Here is a 20,163-nt window from a genome sequence, read left to right as displayed (position 1 = left end):
AGCACATCTTCACTCTAAAACTCGGGTTTCTCATCTGGAAAGTGGGATAGTACCACTTACTGCAAACAGTTGCTGTGAGAATGAAGGGGATAATGTAGGAATGAAAGTTCTATGCACAGAACCAGGCCCATGTAAGCTTCGGTAAATGTTATCTTAAAAATGAAAAGATCACACATGGAGACTGGGCTTGAATGGAGGAACTCCAATATGGGATGCAGGCGTCACAAGCAGTGCCTTAATCTGCTGGACCACAACACCCACCCTTTTAGTGCACCCTGGGAGGTAGCAGAGGATGGTTCAAGTATTTAGGTCCTGCCACCTCCTTGGGAAACCAGGATGGTGTTCCTGGCTACTGGCCCAGTGCCAGATGTTGTAGGCAAGCAGAGAGTGAATCAGCCAGTGAAAGATCTGTCCCTCTTTCTCTCTGCCACTCTGTCTTTCAAATAAAATAAATAGACTTTTAAAAATGAAAAGAGTATCTTTGGATTCTTCTTCCCTCGCTGTGGTGTTTTTTTCTTGTTATACTATGACTGTATTAAGTGGACTGTCTGCTTTTGATGGAGCCTTAGACGCTTGAGATGGGTGTGGCCTGAGAGCTCTGTTTGGTTCCTCAGGGTTAATATCTCCACAATGCCAAGCAACAAATGCAGAAACCGAGGAAACAAGAACAAGGAAGACATTATGGCACCCCCAAATGAACAAGACACCCCAAGCCAAGATTATGAAGATGATGAGATGGAAGAAATGCAAGATACTGAATTCAAAAAATTCATCATAAGAACAATCAGAAGTTTTCAAAAACAAATGCTTGAGCTACAGAAATCCTTACTGGACAGCATAGATAATCTCCTTCGAGAAAATGAAATCTTAAGGAGGAATCAAAATGAAATGCAGAAACTAGTAGAACAGGAAAGTGTGATAGTGAAGAGAAATCAAAATGAAATGAAGAACTCAACAGATCAAATGACAAACACATTAGAGAGCCTTAAAAACAGAGTCAGTCAAACAGAAGAGAGTATATCGGACTTAGAAGACAGAACACAGGAAAGTTAACAGTCAAACCAAAGAAAAGAAGAAGAAATTATAGAAATCTAAAAAATATTGTTGGGAATCTACAGGATACTATTAAAAAACCCAACATTCGGGTTCTAGGAGTTCCTGAAGGCATGGAGAGAGAGAAAGGATTAGAAGGCCTTTTTAGTGAGATACTAGCAGAGAACTTTCCGGGTTTGGAGAAGGAGAGACATCCTAATACAGGAAGCTCATAGAATCCCTAGTAAACATGACCAAAAGAGATCCTCACCACGACACATTGTAATCAAACTCACCACAGTGAAACATAAAGAAAAGATCCTAAAATGTGCAAGAGAGAAACGTCAGATTACTCTCAGAGGATCTCCAATTAGACTCACAGCAGACTTCTCATCAGAAACCCTAAAGGCTAGAAGGGAATGGCGAGACATAGCCCAGGTACTAAGAGAGAAAAACTGCCAGTCCAGAATATTATATCCTGCGAAGCTCTCATTTGTGAATGAAGGTGAAATAAAGACCTTTCATAGCAAACAGAAATTGAAGAATTTGTCGCCACTCGTCCAGCCCTGCAAAAGATGCTTAAAGATGTGTTATACACAGAAACACAGTCATCAACATGAAAGAAGGTAAAGGAAGGGATCCTCACAGCAAAAAATCACAGGAAGTTCAAAGCATAGATTAGAAAATATCTTAGGCAAATGGCAGGACAAAGTTTCTACTTATTAATAGTCACATTGAACGTTAATGGCCTCAAATGTCCAGTTAAAAGACACAGATTGGCTGATTGGGTAAAGGAACAAAACCCATCTATTTGCTGCTTACAAGAAACACATCTTTCCAACAAAGATGCATACAAAATGAAAGGGAAAAACTGGAAAAAGATATACCATGCCAACAGAAATGATACAAGAGTGGGCGTAGCCATCTTAATATCAGACAACATAAACTTTAACACAAAAACTGTGAAGAGAGACAAAGAGGGGCACTATATAATGATTAAGGGATCAATTCAACAGGAAGATATAACAATTATCAATGTATATGCACCTAACTACAGGGCACCGGTTTATTTAAAAGATTTGTTAAGGGACTTAAAGGGAGACTTAGACCCCAATACAATAGTACTGGGGGACTTCAATACTCCACTCTCAGAAATAGACAGATCAACCGGACAGAAGACCAACAAGGATACAGTAGATTTAAACGACACTATAGCCCAAATGGATCTAACAGATATATACAGAACTTTTCATCCTACACATTTACATTCTTCTCAGCAGTACATGGAACCTACTCTAGGATTGACCACATACATACTAGACCATAAAGCAAGTCTCAGCAAATTCAAAAGAATTAGAATCATACCATGCAGATTCTCAGACCATAGAGGAATGAAGTTGGAAATTAGCAACTCAGGAATCCCTAGAGCATATAGAAACATGGAGATTGAACAACATGCTCCTGAATGAACAATGGGTCATAGAAGAAATCAAAAGAGAAATCAAAAACTTTCTGGAAGTAAATGAGGATAACAGCACAACATACCAAAACTTATGGGATACAGCAAAAGCAGTGTTAAGCGGAAAGTTTATAACAATAGGTGCCTACATCAAGAAATTGGAAAGGGACCAAATAAATGAGCTTTCAATTCATCGCAAGGATCTAGAAAATCTGCAGCAAACCAGACCCAAATCTAGTCGGAGAAGAGAAATAATTAAAATCAGAGAGGAAATCAATAGGATTGAATAAAAAAAATTACAAAAAATCAGCCAAACGAGGAGCTGGTTTTTTGAAAAAATAAACAAAATTGACACCCCACTGGCCCAACTAAATAAAAAAAGAAAAGACCCAAATCAATAAATCAGAGATGAAAAAGGAAACGTAACAACAGACACCACAGAAATAAAAAGAATCATCAGATTTTACTACAAGGACTTGTATGCCAGCAAACAGGGAAATCTATCAGAAATGGATAGATTCCTGGACACATGCAACCTACGTAAATTGAACCAGGAAGACATCGAAAACCTAAACAGACCCATAACTGAGACAGAAATTGAAATGGTAATAAAGGCCCTCCCAACAAAGAAAAGCCCAGGACCAGATGGATTCACTGCTGAATTCTACCAAACATTTAAAGAAGAACTAACTCCAATTCTTCTCAAATTATTCATAAAAATCTAAAAAGAGGGAATCCTCCCAAATTCTTTCTATTAAGCCAGCACCACCTTAATTCCTAAGCCAGAAAAAGATGCAGCATTGAAAGAGAATTACAGACCAATATCCCTGATGAACACAGACGCAAAAATCCTCAATAAAATTCTGGCTAATAGAATGCAACAACACATCAGAAAGATCATCCACCCAGACCAAGTGGAATTTATCCCTGGTATGCAGGGATAGTTCAATGTTCACAAAACAATCAACGTGATACACCACATTAACAGACTGCAGAAGAAAAACCATATGATTATCTCAATAGACACCGAGAAAGCATTTGATAAAATACAACACCCTTTCATGATGAAAACTCTAAGCAAATTGGGTATGGAAGGAACATTCCTCAATACAATCAAAGCAATTTATGAAAAACCCACGGCCAACATCCTATTGAATGGGGAAAAGTTGGAAGCATTTCTACTGAGATCTGGTACCAGACAGGGATGCCCACTCTCACCACTGCTATTCAATATAGTTCTGGAAGTTCTAGACAGAGCTATTAGGCAAGAAAAAGAAATTAAAGGGATACAAATTGGGAAGGAAGAACGCAAACTATCCCTCTTTGCAGATGATATGATTCTATATTTAGGCGATCCAAAGAACTCTACTAAGAGACTATTGGAACTCTTCTATAGAAGAGTTTGGCAAAGTAGCAAGATATAAAATCAATGCACAAAAATCAACAGCCTTTGTATACACAGGCAATGCCACGGCTGAGAAAGAACTTCTAAGATCAATCCCATTCACAATAGCTACAAAAACAATCAAATACCTTGGAATAAACTTAACCAAGGACATTAAAGATCTCTACGATGAAAATTACAAAACCTTAAAGAAAGAAATAGAAGAGGATACCAAGAAATGGAAAAATCTTCCATGCTCATGGATTGGAAGAATCAATATCATCAAAATGGCCATTCTCCCAAAAGCAATTTATACATTCAATGCCATACCAATCAAAATACCGAAGATCTTCTTCTCAGATCTGGAAAAAATGATGCTGAAATTCATATGGAGACACAGGAGACCTCGAATAGCTAAAGCAATCTTGTACAACAAAAACAAAGCCGGAGGCATCACAATACCAGATTTCAGGACACACAACAGGGAAGTTGTTATCAAAACAGCATGGTACTGGTACAGAAACAGATGGATAGACCAATGGAACAGAATAGAAACACCAGAAATCAATTCAAACTTCTACAGCCAACTTATATTTGATCAAGGATCCAAAACCAATCCCTGGAGTAAGGACAGTCTGTTCAATAAATGGTGCTGGGAAAACTGGATTTCCACATGCAGAATCATGAAGCAAGACTCCTACCTTTCACCTTACACAAAAATCCACTCAACATGGATTAAAGACTTAAATCTATGACCCAACACCATCAAATTATTAGAGAGCATTGGAAAAACCCTGCAAGATATAGGTACCGGCAAAGACTTCTTGGAAAATACCCCAGAAGCACAGGCAGTCAAAGCCAAAATTAACATTTGGGATTGCATCAAATTGAGAAGTTTCTGTACTTCAAAAGAAACAGTCAGGAAAGTGAAGAGGCAACCGACAGAATGAGAAAAAATATTTGCAAACTATGCAGCAGATAAAGGGCTGATAACCAGAATCTACAAAGAAATCAAGAAACTCCAGAACATCAAAACAACCCACTTAAGAGATGGGCCAAGGACCTCAATAGACATTTTTCAAAAGAGGAAATCCACAATTATTCTTAGGTGTTTAAATTTAACTGAAAAGTGATCCCTGTTAAATATAAGAGTGGGAATAAGAGAGGGAGGAGATGTACAATTTGGGACATGCTCAATCGGACTTGCCCCAAATGGTGGAGTTAGAAACGTGCCAGGGGATTCCAATACAATCCCATCAAGGTGGCATATACCAATGCCATCTCACTAGTCCCAGTGATCAATTTCAGTTCACAATTGATCACACTGATAGGTCTAAGAGTCAAAGGGATCACACAAACAAGACTAGTGTCTGCTAATACTAACTGATAGAATCAAAAAGGGAGAGAAGGATCCAACATGGGAAGTGGGATACACAGCAGATTCATAGAATGGCAAATGCCCTAAACAGCACTCTGGCCTCAGAATCAGCCCCTAAGGCATTCGGATCTGGCTGAAGAGCCCATGAGAATATTTTAGGCATGGAAAGCCACGACACTCTGGAGGAAAAAAAAAAAAAAAAAACACTAAATGAAAGATTTCTGTGAGTGAGATCCCAGTGGAAAGAATGGGTCATCAAAGAAGGAGGTACCTTTCTCTGGAGGGAGGAGAGAACTTCCACTTTGGCTATGTCCCTGTCTGAATAAGATCGAAGTCGGTGAACTCAAAAGGCTTCCATAGCCTTGGCAACTCATGAAAAGAGCCTAAGGAGATTACTGACGCCATAAACAAGAGTGTCAAATTGTTAAGTCAACAACAGGAGTCACTGTGTACTTACTCCTCATGTGGGATCTGTCCTTAATGTGTTGTCCAACGTGAAGTAATGCTATAACTAGTACTGAAACAGTATTTTACACTTTGTGTTTCTGTGTGGCTGCAAACTGATGAAATCTTTGCTTAATATATACTAAATCAATCTTCTGTATATAAAGATAAATGAAAATGAATCTTGATGTGAATGGAATGGGAGAGAGAGCGGGAGATGGGAGGGGAGCGGGAGATGGGAGGGGTGCGAGTGGGAGGGAAGTTATGGGGGGAGGAAAGCCGTTGTAATCCATAAACTGTACTTTGGAAATTTATATTTACTAAATAAAAGTTTAAAAAAAAGAAAAAAAATGAGAAGAGTATCTAAAAGGGGAAACAGAACAAATGTATACATGATATAACAAATTAAATGCAAGGCATCACAGCACAACCTACTGGCAATATGCTGAGGAAGCACAAATTGAACGTGAGGGATCTCAGGGAGACAGAATTAATCAGGAAAGGTTTCTTACATGTGAAGTGGCTCAAGGAAGTGAAGAACAGAAACCAGTACTTCAACACTTAGCTCAGTCTCTGGAAGACAAAGGATATGAATAAATCACAAATGAAGTTGGTAGGATCGTGTGCATATGGCTGGAGCTTCAGACATACAGATAAATATGAGAAAACCAGATCCTCTGTGAATGTGAAACTTAGTATTTTGGAGAGAGCACAAGCAATGGGCTTTCTGCTTAGGACAAGACAGAAGAAACAAGCCCCTTGTGGCTGGTGGGACTCAAGGGAGAAGAGAACTAGAGAAATGTAGCCAACCCCACTCTAGCTCTGCTAGAGTCCCTGACACATGGCTGTACCACTGGTTTCAAGGCATCCCCATGGGAAAGCTTCATTCCTTTCATCAGCAAATCTTCTTTTACAGAATTCCTGGCACTTGTTCTGGGCACTAGAAATAGAGGAATGAATACAACAAGTTCACTGCTCTCCTGGATCTTTCATTCTAGAAGGTTTGACTCTCTTCTTCCAATGAAGGCTAGTTGATTCCATTAACACATAAAACATCTGTCTTGAGAAGGTGTGTAGGGGTAGAGGGAGGAATGGTTAAGAGAATAAGACATGACCACCTTCACCAGGACCAAGTTCACTTTGGAGTTAATGTTAACCTTGACCAGAGGTAGAATGGGACCCAGAGAGAAGGAGTTTTGCCAGGTCAGCAGCCACAGAAAATTCCCAAAATGTCCAGAGGTGGCTGGAATGGTTCATATCTGTGGGCAATACCAAAGAAGTACATCTTTTTTTTTTTTTTTAAAGAAAGGTTGGTTTTATTCATTTGAAAGGCAGAGATACAGAAAAAGAGAAAGAGAATATGAATCTTCCATCTTCTATCTCACTCCCCAAATCCCAAATGGCTGCAACAGCTGGGGCTGTGCCAGGCCAAAGCCAGGTGCCAGGAGCTTCTTCCAGGTCTCCCACGTGGATGCAGAGGCCCAAGGACTTGGGCCATCTTCTACTGCTTTCCCAGGCACATTAGCAGGGAGCAGGAATGGAAGTGGAACAGCTGGGACTCAAACCAGCATCCACTGTGATACTGGCATCACAGGTGGTGGCTTTACTCACTACACCACAACGCTGGTGCCCCAAAGAAGTATATTTTTATGAGGGACACTGGAGAGTCATTCAGTTTTTGTTTAAACCAGGAAAAAAGGAATATCTTTAATTACGTTGAGAACATCCTTATTATATCCCCATCATTAAAAGATTGTGTATTTTCATTTATATAATCTGTAGCAAAAGACATTGTAATGAGGCAGGAGATAAGAGGTGGGGCAAAAGAGAAGATATATCATCTAAGCTGGGCCCCACAATCTATAGATCCGGTAAGAAAGACTTTGAGGAAAACAACTCTCAAAAGTAACCAGAGACTTAGGAACTTGACTGGTTTAAACTGCCAGAAACAAGTAGAATAGGCAGGCTTTTTACATTTTCCACTTCACCAGCAATCTCTCAAAAATTAGGTTCCCTCTTATCTCTATAATGTTCTGCCTTCAAATATGAGTTTGTTCCTCAGAAGGCAAGAAAATGTCTGAATATCAGTTTTGGGGCCACCACTGTGGCATAATGGGTAAAGCCACCACCTGCAGTGCTGGCAACACATATGGGCATCGGTTCAAGACCCAGCTGTTCCACTTCTTATCCAGCTCCCTGCTAAAGTGCCTGGGAAAGAAGCAGAAGATGCTTGGGCCCCTGCACCCACATAGGAGACTAGGAAGAAGTTCTTGGATCCTGGCTTTGTATCAGCCCAGCTCCAGCTGTTGTGGCCATTTGGGCAGTGTACTGGCAGATGGATGATCTCTCTGTCTCTGTCTCTCTCAACTCTGCCTTTCAAGTAAATAAATAAATCTGTAAAACAAAAAAAATCAATTTCAATCACTTTCAAAATGCTTCCAGTCATGGTTCTCAAACTATGCTTTCAAGGGTTACTGGTCAGAGTTCTTCAACCTGGACCAAGTATTTTGTTGAAGTCACACATCACAGTCTTTTACTAATTGACAGAAAAGCCAATACATAAAACAACTCAATGTAAAGTATCTGTCACCTAATTGTTTCCTCAAACATGTGACAATAATTGACTTTTTAAAAGGGGACAAAGAACAAATAAATTTTACGGAAGGAAAAGAAACTTCAGTGAATGTTATGGCACAGCCAGTTGGGCCACCATTGGGGAAGCCTATATCCCAAATTGGAGTGCCAGTTCAATTCCTGGCTACTCAGCTTCCCATCCAGCTTCTTGCTACTGCGTGCTGGGAGGCAGCAGATGATGACTCAAGTGCTTGGGACCTGCCACCCATGTGGGAGACTCAGATGGAGTCCTGGGATACTAGCTTCAGCCTGGCCCAGTCCTGTTTATTGTAGACATTTGGGGAGTGAACCAGATGGAAGATCTGTGTGTGTGTGTATATATATATGTGTGTGTCTTATTCTATCATTATGCCTTTCAGGTAGATAAAAACAAATAAATGAACATTTTTTAAGATTTATTTATTTATTTTTTTGAGAGGTAAGCTACAAAGAGAGGGAGAGACAGAGAGAAAGGTCTTCTATCCTCTTGTTCACTCCCCAAATGGCTGCAACAGCAGGAGCTGGGCTGATCTGAAGCCAGGAGCCAGGAACTTCTTCCAGGTCTCCCAAGTGGCTGCAGAGGCCCCAGCACTTGGGCCATCCTCTACTGCTTTCCCAGACCATAGCAGAGAGCTGGATCAGAGGAGGAGCAACTGCGATAGGAACTGGCACCCATGCGGGATGCTGGTACAGCACGAGGAGGCTTAGCCTACTATGCCACAGCAAGGCCCCCTAAATAAACATTTTTTAAAAGAAAGAAATAGTCCTTGTGTTTATTAGTCCAACATCTTTTTATTTTTTTTCACCAGTATGACTAGAATCCTGCTTTTTATGTTGTAAACCTCTAAAAGAAGTCCCATGACAGCACATGCAGGCAGGCGCCTGTTCAACTCCCCTCATGCCCACACAACTGCATCTTGGATAACATCTTAAGGCATAGGGAATACTGATGTTCACTGTAAGAAGTACTGCTCCAGGAATAAGATGGCCTCAAAGTAAACTTATTGGATCTGTTTCTCTGTGTATAAAATAGAGATAATAAATCTGCCCTGCTACCCAACAAAGGGCTGAAGGAATCCTCTATATTATAAGAGCAGTGGAAACAGCCAAGTGCGAAACAAATGGAAGGCATCATTATTATCATGTATTAAAATTGCATAGAAACAAAAAAGAGCAGCAGGCTTTTGGCCTCATGGTTAAAATGTCTGCATCCCCTATCAGTGTGCCTGGGTTTGAGTCCTGGCTCTGGCTTCTGATTTCAGGTTGCTGCCAATGAAGACCCTGGGAGGCAGCAGGTCATGGCTCAAGTACTTGGGTCACTGACACCCTCGTAGGAGACCTGGACTGAGTTCTAGGCTTTGGCTTCAGCCTGGCCCAGCCCTAGCTGTTCTTGGCATCTGGGAAGTGAACCAGTGGATGGAAGACTCTCATTCGTTTTTTCTTCTTTTCAAATAAATATTACAAAATAAATTAATTAATTAATTAAAAGAAAACTAATAATTTCCTCTTGCCCTCTCTCTAACTATTCAAAAAGCCCTTTATTCTTTAAAGAACAGGTAGGAAGTAAAATGATGTGCTAAAATAATGTTTGTTTTCACATATAACAAGTGTATCAAACTAAATATTAATAATTTCAAAAATATTAAAATTGTTTTGCTCTATGGAATGAGTTTATACCACATGTTGCATCTTTGATTTATAACCTTGCTCAAGATTTAAAATGTGCATTCAGCCATATCTCAACCACTTTCTTAGTGAGGAAAAAAAAAGATGGGGGAGGGGATTCAGGATTTCTGAATTTGAGAAATGTATCCCTTAAGTTCATTTCTCAATGGGGACTTTTCTTCCAAATAATTTTAAATGAATGAATGCCTTTCATTCATATGAAAGCTGGATTTGGAAAGATAATTTAATTTCCTCTTATATAAAAACTCATTAAAAATTAGGATATAAAATTAATTCTATATATTACAATGATAGTCATTCTGCTCCCTGGTGATTAAAAAAAACCTCATAATCACTGTCTCAAAGAGTTCCTCAGTTAGGAAGAAAATTGTCATAAGGATACCACAGTCAGCTCCTTTGCAAGAAGGTCAGTATCCTGTGCAATTGGAGCTGTTAATCCTCGGCTGCTTTCATGAAAAACTAAAAGCACAGAACAAAAAGGAAAAAAGAAAACCCTTGAAAGAGCATGAGGAAATGTCATGACACCTGAAACTCTGGGATGATTTTATTAAAATCCATCAGTAACAGAAAGGTCAAGAACCACCTCTCCACTCCCTTTACCAGCCCCAAGCATTCCCACCTAACCAACTGCACAAATCAGAAATCCTGAAGTTGCCCTTGAGTAATCACCTCCCACACAAGGCCCTCTTCTGTTCTGTCCCTCCAGCTATGATCACCTCTCACTGAGGTGAGTTGTTCCCTGGCCCTCAGTCTTGTCACTTCCAGCTCATTGTTCATAGAACAGCCAGAGGGATCATTCTTTTTTAAAAATTTTATTTATTTATTTATGTATTTGAAAGTCAGAGTTACACAGAGAGAGGAGAGGCAGAGAGAGAGAGAGAGGTTTTCCATCCGATGGTTCATTCCCCAATTGGCCGCAACGGCCAGAGCTGCGCCGATCCAAAGCCAGGAGCCAAGAGCTTCTTCCGGGTCTCCCACACAGGTGGAGGGGCCCAAGGAGTTGGGCTATCTTTCACTGTTTTCCCAGGCCACAGTAGAGAGCTGGATTGGAAGCAGAGCAGCCGGGTCTCGAACTGGTGCCCATATGGGATGTGGGCGGCGGCTTCACCTGCTACGCCATAGCACCAGCCCTGAGGGATCATTCTTCTTTTTCCTTTTAAGATTTATTTATTGGGACCACTGTGGAAGAGTAGGTTAATCTTCCAACTGTGGCGCCAGCATCCCATATGTGCGCTGGTTCCAGTCCTGGCTGCTCCTCTTCCGATCCAGCTCTCTGCTATGGCCTGGGAAAGCAGTGGAAGATGGCCCAAGTACTTGGGCCCCTGCACCTGCATGGGAGACCCGGAAGAAGCTCCAGGCTCCTGGCTTCAGATCAGCTCAGCTCTGTCCATTGCGGCCATTTGGGGAGTGAACCAGCGGATGGAAGACCTTTCTCTGTCTCCCTCCCACTGTCTATAACTCTACCTCTCAAATAAATAAATAAATTTTTCTAATTATTTATTTATTTATTTACTTGAAAGGCAGAGTTACAGAAAGGAGAGAAAGAGAGAGACAGAGATCTTCCATCAGCTATTCACTCGCCAAATGGCCACAACAGCCAGAATTGGATCAGGCTGAAGCCAGGAGTTTGATCTAGGTCTCCCACGTAGGTGCAGGGGCCCAAGCACTTGGACTATCTTCCCTCCTTTCTCAAGCCATTAGCAGGAAGCTGGGTCAGAAGTGCAGCAGCCAGGTCTTGAACCAGTGACCATACAGGATGCCAGCAACTGCAGGCAGCAGCTTTACCTGCTATGATGCAGTGCCAGCTCCTAGAATGATTATTCTTAAGCAAAAAACCTGATCATGTCTGATTACCTAATTAACTCCACAGAGGGGAATAAAAATCCTAAATCCACTCTGTTGTTTACAAAATCCTTTAAAATCTGAGCCATGGTAATGGTTCCAGTATCATCTTTCGAGCCTGTGCCTGCTAACCATATTGAGTTCCTGAAAAACCCCAGAACTGGTCACATACCCACTCTGTTTCAGGGTTGCAAGAGTGACAAAGCAGCTTAGACAAACAGAGCTTATTTCTCTCATTTAACAAGAAGGACAGAAGTAAGCAGCGGCAGACACGGGTGAACATCTCAGTGGATTCACAGCTCATGAATCTGCTTTTTTCAGCCTTTCCCTCAAGGTCTCCAGATGGAAGCCACAGACAACTGCATTCATAGTCTAGACACAGAGGAAGTGGGGAAGGAGATTACAAAATGGGGAGGGACTAAGAAAATAATACTAGCAAAGAATATGTTTCCTTTGGGCTAGCTACTGCTCCGTGTGCTTTATGATCATTTAATCCACTTAAGGCTTTGGGGGTGGAGCTTTACTATAGCCCTTACTCTGCAGGTAGACTTGCTCAAGGGCCCGTGACTAGTAAGAGCTCTCTCCCCAGCAGTGGCCATCAAATCACCACCCTGACACTACACCCGCCCATCTGTCATCACCAAGATGCTCTGGGAGGGACTCTGGAACTCTGTTCTGCCACTGGACTTGGGCACTGTGAATATAGCCTGGGAGCAGAGTTACACTTAGGCGCACTAGTAAAAATGTCATCTTTGCAAAAGTCAAGAAGACAATGCCTTCTCAGTTTTATTGATTTTGCCTTTAAACATGGACAATAATTCTTTATTCAAAGGAAATGCTGGGTAAAAAAAAAAGAGAATTTTTAAATATAAATCCAAAATGCTAATTAGAATCAGAAGAAGAAAAAGAACATATTTGTTTTTCATTAGACTCTCATAATTTCAGGTTCAAAAACTGACAATGGAGGCAGTCTGTCTGCATTAGGAAAAAAAAAATGCACTGCTTTGACTTTCAATCCTCTGAAATTGAGCTGTGAATCTGCCCTTTTCCTGCTAGCAGATTTTTTTTCTTAATAGTGAAGATGGAAGCTTCCACTCACTTTTTACTCTTGGGTCATCCCAAGTTTATATCAATGTCTTGGAACTTACAGCCTCAGGAGAAGAATATATCAGTGGTGATACCAGAAATGCAGAACCAAGAGCTTCAGATCCAGAGAGGCAGTGTGATAGGGCACAACAAAGTCAGGTTCAAAGTCAGCCCCACCTTCTCTCTGCTGTGTGGTCTCCAAGTTTATTTAGCCAGAGTCCCAGCTTCCTCATCTTTGAAAACAGGAAAGGCCCGCTTCTAGAGTTGTGGAAGTTAGAGAAAGCAGACGTGAAGTTCTCGCACAGGATGTATTCAATACAACGGCGTTACCATTCTGTAAGCACTTGAGGGCCCAGAGCTGCTCACTTTCTGGCCAACAATATTCTTATCAATGTGAAAGCGGATATGTCAGCAAAGGCAAATCTCACTGATTTGTTGCTCACTGCCCATGAATTGGCACAGCACAGCCATGACCTCCCCGCAGGGAAGCTGACTCACTTTTTTTGTTTGGTTGGTTTTGTTTATCCTACCTGTTCTTTACTATTTCAGCACTAGAAAAGGGATCCACTTACTTTTTTCATGAAAATATTTCTTTTTTTTTTTTTTTAATTTGACAGGTAGAGGTATAGACAGTGAGAGACAAAGAGAAAGGTCTTCTTTGCGTTGGTTCACTCCCCTAATGGCGCTGCGCTGATCTGAAGCCAGGAGCCGGGTGCCTACTCCTGGTCTCCCACACGGGTGCAGGGACCCAAGCACCCGGGCCATCCTCCGCTGCCCTCCCAGGCCACAGCAGAGAGCTGGCCTGGAAGAGGAGCTACCGGGACTAGTACCCGGCACCCCAAGCGGGACTAGAACCTGGGGTGCTGGTGCCGCAGGCGGAGGATTAGCCAAGTGAGCCATGGCGCCGGCCTCATGAAAATATTTCAACAAGCAAAATAAGGAAAGCTAGATATGTGAAAAAGTATGACATTATATTTGGAATGGTTTGTAAGAGATGAGTCACAGAGCTGCCTCTGCAAAGGGGAGCCAAGGGACCAGAGACAGGAGTAGAAATGTGACCTTTGGCATCTTCAACTTGTGCATATGGTGCATATGGTAGTGATCCAAAATTAGTAGACTGTAAATATTAACACATGACACTAAAAAAGGCCTATGTATTACTTATCCCACTCAACTTCCATCTTGACTCAATCAAATATTGGAGAGCCAAGCTTTATGGCCCATGGGGTCTTGACTGACCTCCTGGCTCCTCCTGCCTGACCTCTTTTTCTGAAAATCCCCTGCTCTCATTTCCATAATTCAGCTCCAGTCATATCTGACATCACTGTTAACTGGTTCAAGAAAGTCAGGCAAGGAATAAGCCTGCTGAATTTTTTATTGCCCTCACACTCCAGAAATGGAGACACTAAATATTTACTGATTAATCACTGGTCTGATATGACCTAGAGAGTATGACTTATAATTAATCACAACACCTGCATGTATAAAAGTTTTATTATTTTTATTTGACAGAGAGAGAGCACGTGCTTCCATCTCTCCAACTGCACACAATAGCTGGAACTGGGCAGGTCCAAGCCAGAAGCCTGGAACTAAATCCAGGTCTCCCTTGTGGATAGCAGAGACTCAAGTACTTGAGCCATCACCTGCTACCTCGCAGGGTACACATCAGCAGGCAGCTGGGTCAGAAGTGGAACGAGGACTTGAAGAAAGGCACTTCAATATGGGATGCAGGCATCCCAAGCAGCATCCTAACCACTGCCCCAAACACTGCCCCTGCAGATCATCTTTATTCAAAGGTAGCGTGATGCAACTCAAGGAGACAATGCAATAAGCAGACTATCACTTTAAAGACAATGAATTCTTTCTTTAGCTTAAAAAAGGTTCTAAGCTATTAACCTTTTCAAATTTATTTTAAGCTTATTGAGCTTTTACTTTCTGCTGAGTGGATCTTTGTTTCAGGTTTTTATTGCAGTAGGGCAGTGTTTCCTTCCAGGTTGGGAAGAAACAAAGCACAGAAGACGGCAGGGCAGGCGAGCAAAAGCTCATCCTCTCAGAGGACACTGTGGTTTTCTGAATTCGCAGCATTTACCTAACCCTCCTTCATAAAGCAGTACAGAATTTTTCTGAAAATCATCAAGAAACACATCAGGACCCAAACCCTACTGAGACACAGAGAATTATAATTGGGAAAATACTGAGAATTTTCCTTCAGTTCTTATTAGTCACAATATGAAAGTAATACCAACTGTAACACATAGTGAAATTTTACTGAAAATAAGAGAGTCCATACTATACAATGCAATCTCATAGAGCTGCAATAGAGTTGTAGGAAGTCAGGGCCTATCATAGGAGCTGTGTCTTTTAGGAACAATTGGAACTTGCCAGGGACAACGGGAAGGAGGTGGTAACCAAGCCCACTGACCCCCTTCACCTCTCTGCATCAGCAAACCCTCCCTTCCTTTAGTTGTTTCTAACTCAACAAATAGCTGTTCCACCCACCCAAGTATTTGGATGTCAAAACTGGAAGTAATATCCAGCTCCCTGCTGATAAGCCTGGGAGACCAGTGGAGGACGGTCCAGGTGCTTGGGCCCCTGCACCCACGTGAGAGGCTTGGAGGAAGCTCCTGGCTCCTGGCTTCAGCCTGGCTCTGCCCCGGTCATCATGGCTACTTGGGGAGTGGGCTGGCAGATGGAAGACATCTCTCCCTCTCTCTCTCTGTCTCTCCCTCTCTATACATAGTCTGCCTTTCAAATGAATAAAAAATAATTTTTAAAAAAAGTTTAAAAAATAACTGAGAGTCACCCTTGCCTTCTCTCTTAGCCACTCTGCACTTCCTTAAGTGGTGACCCTTCTCACAGTCATCCAGCCACCTTTGTTTAAGCCACCATCATCTCTCACCCAGACCACTACTGGAGCCTCCTAATGGGTCCCCTTGAAGACACTCCTTGTCCTTTCTCCTCTGCTTATCCTTCACACTACACATATCCTCAATAATACTTCTTAAAGAATGAAAATCTGGGAGCTGGTGCTGTGGTGTAGCAGGAAAAGCCACCACCTGCAGTGCTGGCATCCCATATGGACACCGGTTCTAGTCCTGGCTGCTCCTCTTCTGATCCAGCTCTCTGCTATGGCCTGGGAAAGCAGCGGAAGATGGCCCAAGTCCTTGGGCCCCTGCACCTGTGTGGGAGACCCGGAAGAAGCTCCAGGCTCCTGGCTTTGGATCGGCACAGCTCCGGTTGTTGCGGCCAACTGGGAAGTGAACCAGTGGATGGAATACCTCTCTCTCTCTCTCTCTCTCTCTGCCTCTCCTTCTCTGTGTAACTCTTTCAAAGACATAAATGAAGAAAGAAAGAAAGAAAGAAAGAAAGAAAGAAAGAAAGAAAGAAAGAAAGAAAGAAAGAAAGAAAGAAAGAAAGAAAGAAAGAAAGAAAGAAAGAAAGAAAGAAAGAAAATTTGATGCCGGCACTGTGGCAAAGTGGGTAAAGCTGCCACCTGCAATGCCGGCATCCCACATGGGCACCGGTTCGAGACCTGGCTGCCCAACTTCCAATCCAGCTCTCTGCTATGGCCTGGGAAAGCCGTGGAAGATGGCCCAGGTCCTTGGGCCCCTGACCTGCGTGGGAAACCTGGAAGAAGCTCCTGGCTCCTGGCTTCGGATCGGCTCAGCTCCAGCCACTGCAGCCAAATGGGGAGTGAACCAGCAGATGGAAGACCTCTCTCTCTCTCTGCCTCTGCTTTTCTGTAACTCTTTCAAATAAATAAATCTTCCAAAAAAAATGTGGTACGTGGATCCTCCCAAAAAGATTCAATTTAATCGGTTTGGGGTATGCCCTGAGTCCTCTAGATGACTGCAATGTGTGGCTGGGGCTAATGGCTCCTAACAGCCTGCCCTGCCTCATCACCACCACTTCTTGCCTCCTTCCCTGGACCCCAGACACAATCAGTCTCCCCCGCCCTGGGCCACATGCCCTCCTTTCAGCCCTTGAATTGCAGGCCTGTCTGCTTGAATCGGTTCTCTCCTTAATCCCTTTGGTTTCAGCTCCAATGCCACTTCATCTTGGAGGTCTTCCCAACTGTGCCCCAAGGTGCCTATCACAATGAACAGTATCCCTAATCATTCAAGAAGATGGCAGAGAATCGCAGAGGCACCTGGAGGGCACCTCACACTCATCCAGGATAGACAGCACTGACCACAGTGCTGATGTTCAATGTATGCTCATCAAATGAATAAAGGAATGAGTGACAAATAAACCCAGGAGGATGTGTACCATTAGGTCAGCTCCTACTGAGCAGCCACCACTACATATCAATGCTATGGTTGGGCACATTGTTAACCCTAGACAGGAAATGCCAGTGACTACAGGGTAAGACAAATGATAGGAAAGTCTCACATTGCAGCTGTCTTATTCTCTAAAACGGACAACAGGCACTGCTAGTCTGGCAAAATTCTCTACAACACCAATACGATCTAGGAAGATCTCTAGAAGAGAGGACAAAACATGCCTAGATAAAATAATGAACCTTCTAGATTTACTAGTCAGAGGCCTAAAACCAGTCCTGTGTTCAAGGTCTCCCCAACTGGTCAGAAAAGTTCACTTTCCAATCCTTACATAAGCTCCCCTCCCCACATACTAAGTAAACTGGCCCTTTTGCAAACACACCTCATGCCTCTGACCCTCCAATCCTTAGCCATCTTGCCCTTTGCTCTAGAAATCTCCCTTCACTCCAAATTGCTGCTTGTTAAAATCCAGCAATTCTTAAAGAGAAAACATGGGGCCAGCACTGTCATCACAGGTAAAGCCTCCACCTTTGATGCCAGCAGCCCATACGGGTGCAGGTTCAAGTCCTAGCTTCTCCACTTCCATTCCAGCTCCCTGCTGATGGCCTGGGGAAAGTGCTTGGGGCCCTGCCATACACATGGGAGACCCAGATGAAGTTCTGGACTCCTGGCTTCAGCCTGGCCCAGCCCCAGCCATTGCAGCCAACTGGGGAGTTAACTAGTAGGTGAAAGATTCTCTCTCTCTCTATTTTTTCTCTCTCTCTCCCTTTCAATGGCTTCCCCTGAACCTAGAAGAAACCCCAACTTCTTAAGGCTATAGGTCCACCTTCCTTTTGGATCTCACCTTGGACTCTTGCTCAGTCCAGCTTCTAGTGACCTCCCAGAGGTTCACGCTTGCCCTCAGGTCCCTGGCACTTACTGTTCCCCTCTATGAGAGCACTCTTCTCTTGGCTCTCCTGGGAACTGGCTTCCTCTTTATCTTGCAGGGTGACTCCTGAAATAGCCCTCCTCAAGGAGCCTTGAAAGGCTATTCCAGACAAGGCAACCCTCCACTTTTACAATGTTCATTTTCTTCCTGGATCTTTCCACAACTTTTCATCCTTGTTTTCTGGCTCTGTTAGCAAGCAGAAACACTCCTTGAAGATGATGACCGCATCTGCATTGTTCATTGCTGCATCCTAGATTTCTAGCAGAATGTCTGGCACATGGTGACGAAAAGAATGAATGAATAGGGGCCGACACTGTGGCATAGCAGGTAAAGCCGACATCTGCAGTGCCAGCATCCCATATGGGTGCTAGTTTGAGTCCCAGCTGCTCCACTTCCAATCCAGCTCTCTGCTGTGGCCTGGGAAAGCAGAAGATGGCCCAAGTCCTTGGGCCCCTGCACCCACGTGGGAGACCTGGGAGAAGCTTTGGATCAGCTCAGCTCCAAATGTTGTGGTCATTTGGAAAGTGAACCAGCGGATGCAAGACCTCTCTCTTTCTCTCTTTCTCTCTTTCTCTCTCTCTCTCTCTCCTCCTCTTTCTTCCTCTGCCTCACTGTATCTCTGCCTTTAGATAAACAAATAAATCTTTTTTAAAAAATGAATGAATGAACAAAAGAAAATGTCTAGATGTTGGCTTCCACAAAAAGATGAAATCAATTTTTTTGGAACCCATAAAACTTTGTTTTATGCCTCCCTGGTAGTCGTCTCATAGAATGCCTTATATTACAGCTATTCACGCATGGATCTGTCATCAACCAAGTTAGGGTTTTCTTAGTCATCCTTGCTTTTACCATAGCACCAAATTAAGCTCACAAACAGACGAAAGAAGAATCAGGTGAGAGGAAAGAAGGAAGCAGAAAACAAAGGAGAATTCAGGAAAAGGGGAAGGAAATCCTAAGAGATAGGAAAGAAAGGAAAGGAAGGAATCAGTCTACAGGGTACATGAATATTAGAGAATATTTGTTTTTAGAATTGATAAATATTCATTTTTAGAATTGAGTAATAACTCACAGATTAGTAGGGTAATGGTTTGCTCCTAACTGTAACTCCGCTGGCCAACATTACATTTCTATTTTTTTTTTTTCCTCCTTATTTCCATTTTGACTGAACAGTCTCCCCATACCTTTGAGCTGTTTTTATTTGGGGGCACAGATGAATAAGTGACTAGTATTCTCCACTTCTCTAGGGGCTGTGTTAGTCCATTTTATCCACAACTGGCAGACAGACCTTGAAATTCAAACAGTATCCTTGTTTGACACACAGCATCAGATGGGAGGAACAAACAAGGCGGTCAGCTCCAGATCAAAGTTTATTTTGAAAAGAGCAAGCTACCAATAATTTCCATTCCTGGAAATCCAATGAACAGTCTTTGTTGTTCTCTTTTCCTTTGGCAACTTCTGCCTATCTGTGTTGAATTCAACTGTGCGTTTTCCTATATTTCCTGTTGGTCCATCTGGGATCGGACTGAGGGAGAATGCCTGCAAATGAGTCATAACAAGGGGGTGGTTTTTTAGCCAGCTCCTAAAAGAGAAAGGCAAGGCTAACAAGTCCCTCTCTTGGCTACAGGAAAAGAAGAGGGGGTGGAGGGAGCAGTAGAAGAAAGGAAAAGGAAAGGAGATGGAGAAAGGCTGTTAGTGGGCAAAGTGCAACTAGGCTGAGAACAGAAAGGGTTTCAAAATAGTCTAACGGTATTCCCAGGGGACCAACAAGAAAGATGAAGTGACGCAGAGAGCAAAGCACAAGAAATCGTTTTTCAACCAAAGAATCCAAGAGAAACTTCTTCCTTAACAAGCACCTAAGCAAAGAAAGAGGGGAGAAGTCTGTATACATTCAGGAAAGCTAGGTGAAGGTTTTGTTAGTCTTAGTGTATGTGTAATTCTTTGTAACCAGAATGATTTTACTGTAATTGGGAACAGATTTTTTTTCTACCCTCTCCCCATGCACCCCCCCACACACATCCAAGCCAAGATTAT

The 20,163-nt window shown here is 42.6% G+C and overlaps 1 protein-coding gene across 5 annotated transcripts in view; it reads right to left on the bottom strand.

The window, feature by feature from the left end:
- Positions 1 to 20,163, bottom strand: part of CRADD (CARD and death domain containing adaptor protein) — a 257,003-nt gene that overhangs the window by 105,797 nt on the left and 131,043 nt on the right. For 2 of the 5 annotated variants that reach the window (XM_089308753.1, XM_070052697.2), the window contains exon 5: positions 6,210 to 6,270. The exons of the other annotated variants lie outside the window; for them this stretch is intronic. In XM_089308753.1, coding sequence (XP_089164879.1) covers positions 6,210 to 6,270 — 61 coding nt within the window. The remainder of the gene's footprint in view (positions 1 to 6,209; positions 6,271 to 20,163) is intronic. 5 annotated transcript variants of the gene reach the window in all.

This window comes from Oryctolagus cuniculus, chromosome 11 (genome assembly GCF_051225735.1).
Source record: "Oryctolagus cuniculus isolate XC-2025 breed Fujian yellow rabbit chromosome 11, ASM5122573v1, whole genome shotgun sequence".
Taxonomy (NCBI): domain Eukaryota; kingdom Metazoa; phylum Chordata; class Mammalia; order Lagomorpha; family Leporidae; genus Oryctolagus; species Oryctolagus cuniculus.
Note: the sequence above shows the minus strand (reverse complement) of the source record. Positions and strands in the feature narration are given on the sequence as shown.